The 12737-nt window shown below is 45.7% G+C and overlaps 1 protein-coding gene across 1 annotated transcript in view; it reads right to left on the reverse strand.

Moving 5' to 3' along the window:
* Window positions 1-3710: 3710 nt before the first annotated feature.
* The window catches only part of PPP1R9B (protein phosphatase 1 regulatory subunit 9B), a 42888-nt gene continuing 33861 nt past the window's right edge, over window positions 3711-12737 (reverse strand). Inside the window, exons 3-10 of the mRNA XM_044297886.1 lie at window positions 10221-10341; window positions 9983-10087; window positions 9467-9602; window positions 9224-9379; window positions 9080-9133; window positions 7497-7726; window positions 7244-7340; window positions 3711-5403 (exon numbers count right to left, since the gene is read on the reverse strand). Coding sequence (XP_044153821.1) covers window positions 5350-5403; window positions 7244-7340; window positions 7497-7726; window positions 9080-9133; window positions 9224-9379; window positions 9467-9602; window positions 9983-10087; window positions 10221-10341 — 953 coding nt within the window. The 3' untranslated portion in view covers window positions 3711-5349. The remainder of the gene's footprint in view (window positions 5404-7243; window positions 7341-7496; window positions 7727-9079; window positions 9134-9223; window positions 9380-9466; window positions 9603-9982; window positions 10088-10220; window positions 10342-12737) is intronic.

Genomic DNA, 12737 nt, shown 5'->3' on the forward strand with positions numbered 1-12737 from the left:
TCGCCAAAACCACGATTGAAATTTCTTTTGAGAACCACATTTTTAAAACCAAAATATTGCGTCAACAGTACCAGTGAGGACTATTAGGGCTCATGCACACGACTGTTGCCATATTGCAGGCCGCATACGGCGGGTCCCCAGTACACGGGCACTGGCCGTGTGCAGCCCGCATCATGGACCCATTCACTTCAGCATGCGCTACTTTTTTGCGGTGCGGGCAGTCGGGCGATTCTCATGCAGATGCCCCATGGTCTGTGTCCGTGCATTGCGGACCGCTATTTGTGGTCCGCAGCACAGGCACAGCGCCCTTACATTCGTGGGCATGAGCCTAGAGTGTGTTTTTACATACTGCGGGACAGGCCGATTTTGGATGGCAATCCTTCCATACTGCGATCTGTGGATGACGCACTGTTATGGGGGATATCTGTGGAGGGCACTTATGGGGGATATCTGTGGATGGCACATATATAGCATAAGATGCTATATATGTGCCATCCACAGATATCCCCCATAAGTGCCCTCCACAGATATCCCCCTATAAGTGCCCTCCACAGATATCCCCCATAAGTGCCCTCCACAGATATCCCCTATAAGTGCGTCATCCACAGATATCCCCTATAAGTGCCCTCCACAGATATCCCCCATAAGTGCGTCATCCACAGATATCCCCCATAAGTGCCTTCTAGTAAAGTAATGTATTAGTGGGGGGAAGGGAGGAGGCAGGGACACTTGCGGCGGGGCCGGTGCAGTGCCCGGCGCTGTGCACACACCGGGGGCAGCTCCTACCTTTCTGCTGCAGGACATTTCGCTCCAAGTCTCCTGAGCGGTGGCCTCTTCACCACTCCACCACTCCTCACATGGCCGGCAGTGGGCAGCCGAACTAGAGCGCCGCTGCCCGCCATTCTGCTGCTGTGTGCAGCGTGACATCTCACACTCCGTCATGCGCCTCCTGCCCCACCTGCCTGCTTTATTCATAAAGTGGAAGGAGCAGACAGACGGGGCAGGAGGCGCATGATGGACATTTTGCAAGCAGCTTGAGCGGCGCGATATGGCTGCGCGGCCGCTCACCCGCGCCACTTAGATGGTCATAAGGGAACACTGACTGCAGGGGCCAACTGCGACCCCTGGGAGCCTGCACCAAAGAGCCGCATTGAAGGGTCTAAAGAGCCGCTTGTGGCTCGCGAGCCGCACTTTGCCGACCACTGCCTTAGACCTTATCTCTGTAGAGTCTCCACACCTGGTTTTGGCTCACAGTCACTGATGGAAATCACTGACCAAAACACTGACCTGTGAATGAGGCTTAACTACACTTTCCAAAAACCTATGATATCATAGTGCCATATCAAAGGTTTTGATTGGTGGAGGCCCAAGTGCTGAGACCCCTACCAAACGCTAAAACAGGGAGTTAGAAGCACCTGAGTGCTGCTTCTTCTCATTGCTGAAGCGCTGTGGTTCATCTTTTTACCTGCCTGCCTTCTAGTTAGTAGTGTTGGTGCAGCATGATTACACCTTTGTCCCATTTAAATACACAGGGTGGCCCTTGCACCTCCATTATTAGGCCTGGGCTACATTGCTGCAGTCCAAATGTATGCAGTTAGTTGGGTGTGATCTTGTGGACCGCAGTTGTCACCATTCATTTCTATGGGAGTGCCCAAAAAAAGCCAAGCTCTGTCTCAGCTATTTCCGTAAGTCCCATAGAAGCAAATACGCTTCCAATTCATTTCAATGGGACTTCCGAATACATCGATCACGCCACTTGGCTATATTCCGCACTCCCATAGAAATGGCTAGAGGGCGGCCATGCATGAGCTGTGCGCACTCTGGCACTTTGTGGGCTCCGTTCTAAGTTGAGGTGCGGGTCCAAAGGTGGGACCTGCATCTATCAGACATCTATCAGAATTTTGCAGAACAGATGCGGACCCATTCATTTTCAATAGGACCGGAATGTGCTGTCCACATCCGCATGTTCTATTTTTTGGCGGAACGGAAGTACGGATCCACACTTCCATTCCGCCAAAAAATAGAACATGTCCTATTCTTGTCCGCAATTGCAGACAATAAAAGGCATTTTCTATGAGAGTGCCGGTGATGTGCGGTCTGCAAAATGCGGAACGCACATTGCCGATGTCTGTGTTTTGCGGATTCGCAAAACACATACGGACGTGTGAATGGACCCTAATATTGATGACCTATCCTGAGGACAGGCCATCAATATTCCAAAGGCGGCATAAAGCACGGCATGTGCCAATAATTGGCTGAGTGGGCAGCATCTGCTGCAAGAGCAGCAGGGGACCTGGGCAGCATCACAACAGGATCTGTGAGGGATCAAAGAGGTGAATATGCTTTTTTAAAAATTTGAAAGTCATTTTTAGTTACTGGACAACCCCTTTAATAGAAAGGAATCCCTCATATAGGCTCTCCCAAATTGTGGAGGAGGTTACAGAAAGCATCTATCTCGCTGGAAGACCCAACACGTCTGCATTACTTGCACAGTCTGTTCATTTCAATGAGAACTGTGTAATGCTTCATTTCACCTGTGGGGGCACTGCAGGGGATATGAACACTTCTGCTATTTTCTTGCAGGTTAAAGATAAATGCCGTGGGCCTCAGAGGTGGAGTGCCTTACATTCAGCTGAAATGGAAAACCCCTTTAGCCCATGGTTAATATAATAAATATGAATAAGGGAAAGCTGATAGTTTTTGTATTTTGTGTATTACCAATATTAATACTAATAAAGAATTGGTGTAAAGGATTTGTATATATGGAATAAAGCTCACCACTCATTTCCTGTATTTACATGCAGTAATTATCTTTATTGTGTGGATGAATGATCAGCAGTATGATCATTAGTCCACACACTGTTTTCATTCATTGTCAGCATATCCCCTGTTTACATGGGGCGATGTGCTGCCCCCCCCAAAAAAAGATTTTTGGTGCTGCATAACAGATATGATCACCCGACAAATGACCGTTTGCTCGTTTGTCAGGTGACTGACAGCATGTTTACATGGGCCAATGGGAATAAGCCTTGTTGGTTGTTGATCATCAGCCCTTGTAAAATGACCCTTATTTGTTCAGGTTATGACCAGTTTCACCAGTTTGCCCACTTGGGATATGAATTGTTTGTATGCAATAATTCTATATGCTGGACTGGGTTGAAAGCTCCATTGGTAGGCATGGGGCAAAATATTTTTGGGTATCATGTGCTGGGGCTCATAGTTACCCACTAAAACTAAATGGTGAGGAACTGGGAGAGGGAAACAAACACCTGCCTCTGTCTTGGCAAAACCCAGCAGTATAGTGGGAGACCCATTGAATCTTTACTGTTGGGGCCCTTCTCTTCTGTGTACACTAGAGGGATAAGCTGAAGCTCCTGGGTCCCAATATGAAATCTGTTTTAGCGTCTTCCCACCTACCATGTGCCAATTATAATACTGGTATGTTTTTATATGGTAGAGGAACCTATGGACTACCCCAGGAATGAGTTCCCATGGGCTACTGCTACCTCTGTAGCCCTACCACTTCACCCCTGGTGTACACCATTAAACCCTAGGGTGACAAAAGACAGTCCTGTTTTTTTAAGACTAAAATTGGAGGGGCCATCCTAAATGGGCATCATTCCAGACGATGGTATACATCATCGTACACAATTTTTTCCAGTTGTCTTAAACTCTTCCCCATCGTTTTTTTAAATAACGACAAAATGAGAATTATTTGAGTCTGTTTAATGACAAACGTCCTTTTTAATCCATTCCATAATCCCCAAAACACTTCCATGTCCTTCTCCCCACAATGAGTTCCCCTGGTATGTACATCCTTCATTCTTTCTTTTTGTTTCCTCAGTTACAGACCAATAAATAGACAGATAGTAATTTGGCACAGTGTCACTCAACCTCCTTACTCACTCGCTCCCCCTAGTGGCGGCTCTTTATCACCCATGCATCCATTGTTCAAAATATACAAATAACCCCTTCTCTTCAAGGACCAGTCTGAACGCCAACCCAGTGCCATCAGGCTCTTCCTTCATCAACTGTAACAGGAAAGGTTAACCAGTTACAAACATGGCTGCCGGCAGCTTCCTTGCTAGAAATAGTGGCTTTTCATAACTAGCACTGCATGATGTCTGCATGTGCGGTTACAGATTCAGAGATTTCAAGACCCGGCAGAGATAGACTCACAGTTATACAAAGCTATATACAGCTGGGATGTGACAAGCTGGCACACTTGTGTATATTGATGTATACTGTATATACATCTGACTGTATACACACACAACACGCATACAACCCCTCCACGGTCGCCGCTCTGTGGAACGCACAATCCAGTCGTGCACACACCTCCTGGTATTAGGTGTCATCCAAAAATAATTTGTGAAATTTAGGATATATTATAATATGCACATATTTCAGAAGTAGGGCATATAGCAAAACAAATCTAATGTATTTATCCTGATATATAGACCTTTACCTCATTGCATACATGCACATTACAATTGAGTGCGTGCTGTAGCCGCTTGCACGGATACTCGGCTATCCAACTTATGTTTGAGTATATGTATCTGCACAACTAAAGAACCATCCATTTTTTGGTCTGAACCAAAATATATGCAAATCTTATCTACCAACCTGCTAAAAACGAACCACATTAAAAAGAATCAGACAACCTGCACCTCATGCCTCCATGATGTTAGTAGATAAGTTGAGATATTGCATCTAAAACAAAATGGTGTCTTCCAGTCTGGGTAGGAGTCACACACACACACTTGCCGTAGTCACAGTTGAGAAGAGCGATCAGGGAATCACAGGTTGTAAATAAAAGATTGGGGTGAGTAATGGTGGGTGGTTTATACTGTTCTTGAGATACCAAGGGCAGTTAATAGACAGAGACCACCAGCACAAACACAGCACGGAGACACGCAAAATCCAGGTAGAGAGACTGCAGTCACTGCTTAGGCCACTAGGGGGCCAAAGACCCCAGTCATTGCAATGTGCAGCCGTTGGGACCACTGAATAAAATATCTTGAGAAGTTGTACAACCCAAGTCCTGTTACAGAGTCCTGTTGTCCACATAAATACATGGTTGGTATGAAGACACAGGCCTGTAGCCACAATACATACAGCTGGTATCCATCGTTGTCAAGTTAGATATCAACAAAGAACGACAATCACTTGTCAGCATCCCAGTGAATAGTACTTCAATCCCCCCAAACTTAACTGTTGGGGTAGTAAATGAGCTATGGGAAGGGGGAAATTGGCTGCAGTTCCATCACTGGTGGCAGAAATTCTGCAGGAGTGAACAAGTGGTGATCACCTCCTGCCCAGCAATCCCAATTTTCCATTACATCCAAACTAAGTAGGGGTGGAACACTGAAGGGTGGCCAGCTTCTTCTCTAATTCTGAGACCTGAGTTGAAAAAAAAAAGAAAAGAGTTACATGAGACATGGGGGTAGTTGTCAGCAGTGGTGTCTCATACCCTAGCTACATGCCATAGTTCACAATAGTCAAGGATAATCAAGAGGAATCCTCTATTCAAGGCTGAGATATCAAAGAAGTCATCCACTTTTGGATGACCTTTGCACTTGTCCTCCTGCAGTGGCGTAGGGATCGCCATAGCAACCATAGCAGTGGCTATGGGGCCCTACGCCACTGGGGGCCTGTCCGGACCGTATCACTTTTTTTATTTTTATTAATACACTCACACAGGCAGCCAGCAGCCAGGCCCGACCGCCCGCCAGTGTAGTGGGTGGGGCGCGGGCGGTCCACGGCTCGGGCCTGGCTGGGGGGAAGGCGGAAGCTAAGGAAGGAGGAGAGGACAGTGAGTGGACTGTAGAATTGTAGCACCAGCACTGCCGGCTGCCGCACAACTTAAGGAGTGTCTGGAGAACATGAGGTAGGCGGACGCGGTGGAGCGGGCCGGAACGGGGGCGTAGCCAGGCTGGCACCAGCGCCGCAGACCACACTGCACTTGCCTCTGTGGAAATTGAAGAGAAGCGGCGTAATCTCGCACAGGCGCACTGGCAGAGGCATCGTAGTGCGCATGCACCGTCTTCCTGGCCTCTGCCAGTGCGCCTGTGCGAGATTATGGCGCTTCTCTTCAATTTCCACAGAGGCAAGTGCAGTTAATAAATTAGGTAGGAAGCGGCTCTTGGTGGGGGGGATATCTGTGGAAGACACTGAAGGGGGGGGGGGATCTGTGGAGGACACTGAAGGGGGGGATCTGTGGAGGACACTGAAGGGGGGGATCTGTGGAGGACACTGAAGGGGGGGATCTGTGGAGGACACTGAAGGGGGGATCTGTGGAGGACACTGAAGGGGGGGATCTGTGGAGGACACTGAAGGGGGGATCTGTGGAGGACACTGAAGGGGGGGATCTGTGGAGGACACTGAAGGGGGGGATCTGTGGAGGACACTGAAGGGGGGATCTATGGAGGACACTGAAGGGGGGGGGTGTGTACGACACTTGGGGGGGGTGGGAACTGTGGACGACACTTGAGGGGGGAGGGATCTGTGGACGACACTTGGGGGGGATCTGTGGACGAAACTTGGGGGGGGGGGATCTGTGGACGACACTTGGGGGGATGTTCGGGTGGGAGGTCCTGGAGGGGTGTTTGGATGGGAGCTCTGGAAGGGGTGGGAGGTCCGATAGGTATGTGGGGGTGGGAGATCCGGGAGGGGGGGCCCATAATTATTTTTGCTATGGGGCCCAGTCATTTCTAGCTACGCCCCTGTCCTCCTGCAACTTTTTCTGAACATGTAACTTCATCCTGATTGTTTTTTTTTCACCTCGCCCACCATGCCATCTATCAGTTTTCTCACTGACCACTGGTTTCCTAGTTAGTTCATAGACTGCTTGATACTGCAGTTAGAGGGATACATGCATTATGCCCTGAATAAAATAATAAAGTTGTAGGAGAGCTCCTGCAGGACAACATTCAACCTAAAGGAAGCAATGCCCCTGTCTTTACTGGGCAGACATGGAGAAAGATGACTGTGCAAGAATAAAAATGACTATAATAGGCACACAACTTCAACCTAAGACTGCACTAACTGCCTCTACCATTACACGATGCTGGATCCTGGGCTGCTTGCTTAGTAGACAGCAGTATACTCCATATACCCTGTATATTATTCTTTGCTGAATAAGGCATACTGTATGTTGTGTGCACTGGTATACTTCAGAAACATTACTTGGTGGCTGCCCTCTAAATGTTATTACAGTAGATACATAGATCTCTATAAGTACCTTCTCCTGTAGTTTCTTGATCTCTGCTGCATGTGCACTCTCCACTTCTTCCAGTGCTTGCTTCTGCATCTCCTCTTTTTTTAAGAGGTCAACTTCCCTGGAGAGAAAATAGGTAAAATATTGTATAGGCTAATATAAATGCCCTGGTTCCTAAATTGAGTCATGTGTCATTGAATGATAACATTTGGGGTTTATCTCAAAGAATGTAAAATTCAGTCTAAGTCTAGAAGGTGGGTGTGACAACATTGCTTACTTTTGTTGGTACTCCTTGATCAACCTTTTGGCTTTACTGTACTTGCGCTCTAGTCCCTGGTGTTGGGCTTGGGTCTCCTTCAGATGCTCATCCACGGCCTGACATAAGCTCTGAGCCTCCATCCAGTATCCCTGCAGCTTCTCTACACGATCCCTGTTCTCCTGGACACTCTGTTGTAGCTGAACTTTCTCCATCCTCCAACGAGAACGTTCTTGTTCCAGTCCAGCCAACTACAGATAAGAAGCCAAATATGTCAGAAAGTATACAAGCTTTAAAGGGACTCTGTCATCAGATTTGTGCCCTATAAGCTAAACATATGGCCATGTCGGTGCTAATCACATGAATCCTAAACTGCCCTTATTAAACCTGCTTGTGGCTCTATTAGCCCAAAAAACTGGTTTTTATAAGCTGTCACTCACCTACCTAAGGTGCCCAAGGGGTTTTGCGTTAATCTAGGATGCCCGCCTGCACCCCTCACCGTCTGGTGCCCAGCGCCGCCTTCCTCACCTCAGCGCCGCCTCCTCAATCCACCCGTCCCTCTGCCAGATCCTGCACCTGCGCTTGCGCACTAGGCTCAGCCTGATGCGCCACGGACTCCTGGCAGCGGCTTCGTTGAGCGAAGTGTGCATGCGCATCAGGCTTATAAAAAACTGTTTTTTGGGCTAATAGAGCCACAAGCAGGTTTAATAAGGGCAGTTTAGGATTCATGTGATTAGCACCGACATGGCCATATGTTTAGCTTATAGGGCAACAGTCTGATGACAGAATCCCTTTAAGTTGCAGCTTGCTAATAGCATAACCTGGCCCCAAAACAGATCCTTTGGGCACATGTTCTGTATTCTCAAATATTTGTGACTCTGCATCATGTAAAGCTACAGTATGAAGACCATAGAAGCGCCCCTGTTATGGGACCCATTGGAAGAAGATCTTCATCTAAGGTTGGCCTCTATGTGGAGAGCCTGAGGAGGGCTCTCCACATAGAGGCATCATAAAATTAGCAAAGACGCCTAAGGATCATTCGACGCTTTGTGGATTGGGGGTGTGAAAAAGTTCTGAATCCCTTTGTTTTTGGATGGTGACTTTGGTGGAGTAAAGTATACATTTTTACCTATTGGTTCACTGCTAGATACTAGTATAAGTTGTAGTGATGTTGATATTTTTTTAACAATAATGAACTCATGGGCTTTGTTGCTTAAAGGGAACCTGTCACCGGGATTTTGTGTATAGAGCCGAGGACATGGGTTGCTAGATGGCCACTAGCACATCCGCAATACCCAGTCCCCATAGCTCTGTGTGCTTTTATTGTGTAAAAAAAAACGATTTGATACATATGCAAATTAACCTGAGAAGAGTCCTGTCCCTGACTCATCTCACATACAGGACTCATCTCAGGTTAATTTGCATATGTATCAAATCGTTTTTTTTACACAATAAAAGCACACAGAGCTATAGGGACTGGGTATTGTGAATGTGCTAGCGGCCATCTAACAACCCATGTCCTCAGCTCTATACACAAAATCCCGCTGACAGGTTCCCTTTAAACCAGTAATTTCGTGGCCAATCAACTAACACTTCCATCTCACCTTCCTCTTGAGCTGTTGGATCTCAGCTTCTGTAACAGCATGCTTTATCTGCAACTAAAAAAGAAAACCAAAGATGTAAATCACTATGTGGACAAGTGCATTGGACCTAATGCAGTGGCCAATGAGTGATTTATATCATTTTACTTCTTTGAATTTGTGCACTAGTTTCTCAGGATCCATCTCCACTGGGGACAAAGCGTCTTCTCCTTCAGGTAACTCAAAAACTTCAATTGCGAGATCACCTCCTGGAAACATAGGGCTCATCTCTTCATCTTCTTCATCTGTAGCATATTCCCCTGTCTAAGCAAACAGGAAAACAAATTGGTTTAGGTGTTACCACAAATGTATTGACGATGGATTTTTACATAAAGTTAAACCTCCACTCACTTCCTCATCATCTTCATTACACTGATTATAATGTTGTTCCATGTTCTCCCTTTGCCACCTCTCTTGTTCCAGCGTCTGTTGAATCAGTTGGGCAACTTCACTCTGTTCTCCTGGTTTTTCACGACCAATTAAAAACCTGGTGAAGACCAACATCAAGAGTCACATAGGAACATTAATGAGAGCATTGGCAGTAGTATAAAACATCATGTGACAAGATGATATAAAGCCACCACAGTGCCTTGCCTCTTTCTTCCTCAGTATGAGGGGCCTGAGTATTTCATGACGAGCAGTGCCCTTACCTCATAAGATGATGATCTTGTAGGGTGATGAACTCAAGCCAATGAAGAACTGAAGCTAATGAATTACATATTGATCTAATCTTGGTTGCATGTCTACAGCTAGCACACGGCGATTATCACTACTGGTCGTTATACTTGTGAGGCATGAGGAATGAAAGGTGTTGGAAGGTGATGTCTAGGGGGTAAAGAGTAGAAGTGAAATAGGGGTATATCTCACCTCACATGTCCCTTGGTATTCCTCAAAACAGAAGCTGCAAAGGATTGAGTAACTCCAACCAAACTTGTCCCATCAACTTCCACCAAGAGGTCATTTACCTGGATCCTGATGAAAAATATATAGGCTCATACAAAGTGATTTAGATAGCTGAGAAAAACGGGTATATTTGACATTATTTTCTACCATATAGGAAAAGATTAGGGACATTTTAGAACAGCAGTATATTACAAGACAATACCTTCCATCCCGGTGCGCTGCTCCACCTTCAGTCACAGTTTTGACAAATATCCCAAGCTTTTCAAGACCCATGTCTGCTCCAGCCCCCATCCCAATAATACTGATTCCAAGACCCTCAGAGTCTGTAAAGGAAGATAACAGGAATATTATAAATGTTGCCAAACCAGTAAGACTAAGGCAATAGTAATTAAAGGGTAACTGTCATTTTTTTATTTGCTAGTTTATTAGAGCTAGGCATGTATACCTGAGTTAGTCTGTCAATGATTGTCAAAAGATCTGTAATTACCTTATAATAACAGCTTTCATTAATGTCCTCTGTCCCTTTCCACTGCTCCCTTAAAAGACCATTGCTGAGGCTTGTCTGTCTTTCTTTTAGTATAAACAGAAGACGGAGGGGCGGTCCTTCACACTGCATGCCTGCATTAGGCTTCAGAGTGAGGAGGCGTGTCTCTCAGTAATCTAATCTGATTGGCTGGCAGGGAGCTGCTGGCTACAGCAAGTGTGTATGGGAAGTGAGGGAAAGCACTTTTGGCCTCAGAGAACTGGCAGAGGAGCCATCATGAGAAGATCCTCATAATGTAAATGTTTAAACAGTCGTAACTAAGGGAAAAACTCAAGGAAAACAGTGGTATGTGAAGAAACTAAAGATTGCTTTATGCATAATGCCACAGCAGCAGCAACATGAAAACATGACAGTTACCCTTTAAGGGATCTAATCCAAAACTAAGCATTTTCATTATATCTGTAGGAATGTCCAACTGATTAGACACAAAAAGGCATGACCAGATGTTTTCAGAAGATCTGGGTGGTTTTGGTGATGCCATGGCTAGGCTAATATATATTGGATTGTACATTCACTCAAGAGTTAAGTGACAATCTTAATTATAGCATTAATAGTAGTCATATTTGTTGCCACCTACAACAATTAAAAATGACTAAATATAATAGAAATGGGATTGGTGTAGAATGAGGTAAAACACTGGGTGATTCTCTATCCCAGCTCTATATTCTGGCCCAGATTTTACTGCTTCATCACTTTAACCAGCATAAAATTAGTCCACTCTATGAAAGTGTTGTTTTACTAGTCTTAGGAGGTGTGCAATCTGCAGTCACACAGGATTCATCAATGCATCAGATACTGCTGCTGAAACAGGTGCCTATGATGACCTGGCACAGGAACCATGCATATTAATATCAATTGTATAGCATGTATTATTTAGACATTATATAGGACTATTATTAGATAACTTTATGAATAGAGCTGATGTTTGGCTGTCACCCAAATATGGCCTTCATTGCTATTTTTGGTTGACTATGCATGAGACAGTAGTAAGCTTCACTAGTAGTAAGCTGTTTTCTCTTACTTAAGTCATCTCTTAATAACTCTAGATTCATATACCATCAGGGCCGTCTTTAATGTTGATTGGACCCTGGGCAAGAATTTACTTGGGCCTCCTGGATCCCCCCTTCCCACACCCTAGCATGTAATCACGCCCTCCACCACAACACACACACAAAAAAAAAACCAAAAAAAAAACCACACACCTTGTAGAGTCCAGTGAATTACTGTAAATACTTACAGTTCTGTAGACTCCAGCAGGCTCAGGATCATTGCTATAGGCAGCTGGGCTCAGGGCTGGAAGTGGGCACCGCTCTGCAGTTCAGGAAGGAGACTAGGGCTCGGCTCACCCTAGTGTTGCAGTGCACCCCAGCACCCCACAGTATGCAGTAAAGCACCCTATAGTATACAGCACCCCACAGTATGTAGTATAGTACCCTATAGTATACAGCACCCCACAGTATACAGCACCCACAGTAAACAGTATAGCACCCTACAGTATACAGCACCCACAGTATGCAGAATAGCACCCTGTAGTATACAGCACCCCACAGAATGTAGTATAGCACCCTGTAGTATACAGCACCCCACAATATGTAGTATAGCACCCTATAGTATACAGCACCCCACAGTATACAGTATAGCACCCAATAGTATACAGCACCCCACAATATGCAGTAAAGCACCCTATAGTATACAGCATCCCACAGTATGCAGTATAGCACCCTATAGTATACAGCACCCTACAGTATGCAGTAAAGCACCCTATAGTATACAGTACCCCACAGTATGCAGTATAGCACCCTATAGTATTCAGTACTCCACAGTATGCAGTAAAGAACCCTATAGTATACAGCGCCCACAGTATGCAGTATAGCACCCTGTAGTATGCAGCACCCCACAGTATGCAGTATAGCACCCTATAGTATACAGCACCCCACAATATGCAGTAAAGCACCCTATAGTATACAGCATCTCACAGTATGCAGTATAGCACCCTATAGTATACAGCACCCTACAGTATGCAGTAAAGCACCCTATAGTATTCAGTACCCCACAGTATGCAGTATAGCACCCTATAGTATTCAGTACCCCACAGTATGCAGTAAAGCACCCTATAGTATACAGCACCCCACAGTATGCTGTAAAGCACCCTATAGTATACAGCACCCCACAGTA

Source organism: Bufo gargarizans, chromosome 6, assembly GCF_014858855.1.
Source record: "Bufo gargarizans isolate SCDJY-AF-19 chromosome 6, ASM1485885v1, whole genome shotgun sequence".
Classification (NCBI taxonomy): domain Eukaryota; kingdom Metazoa; phylum Chordata; class Amphibia; order Anura; family Bufonidae; genus Bufo; species Bufo gargarizans.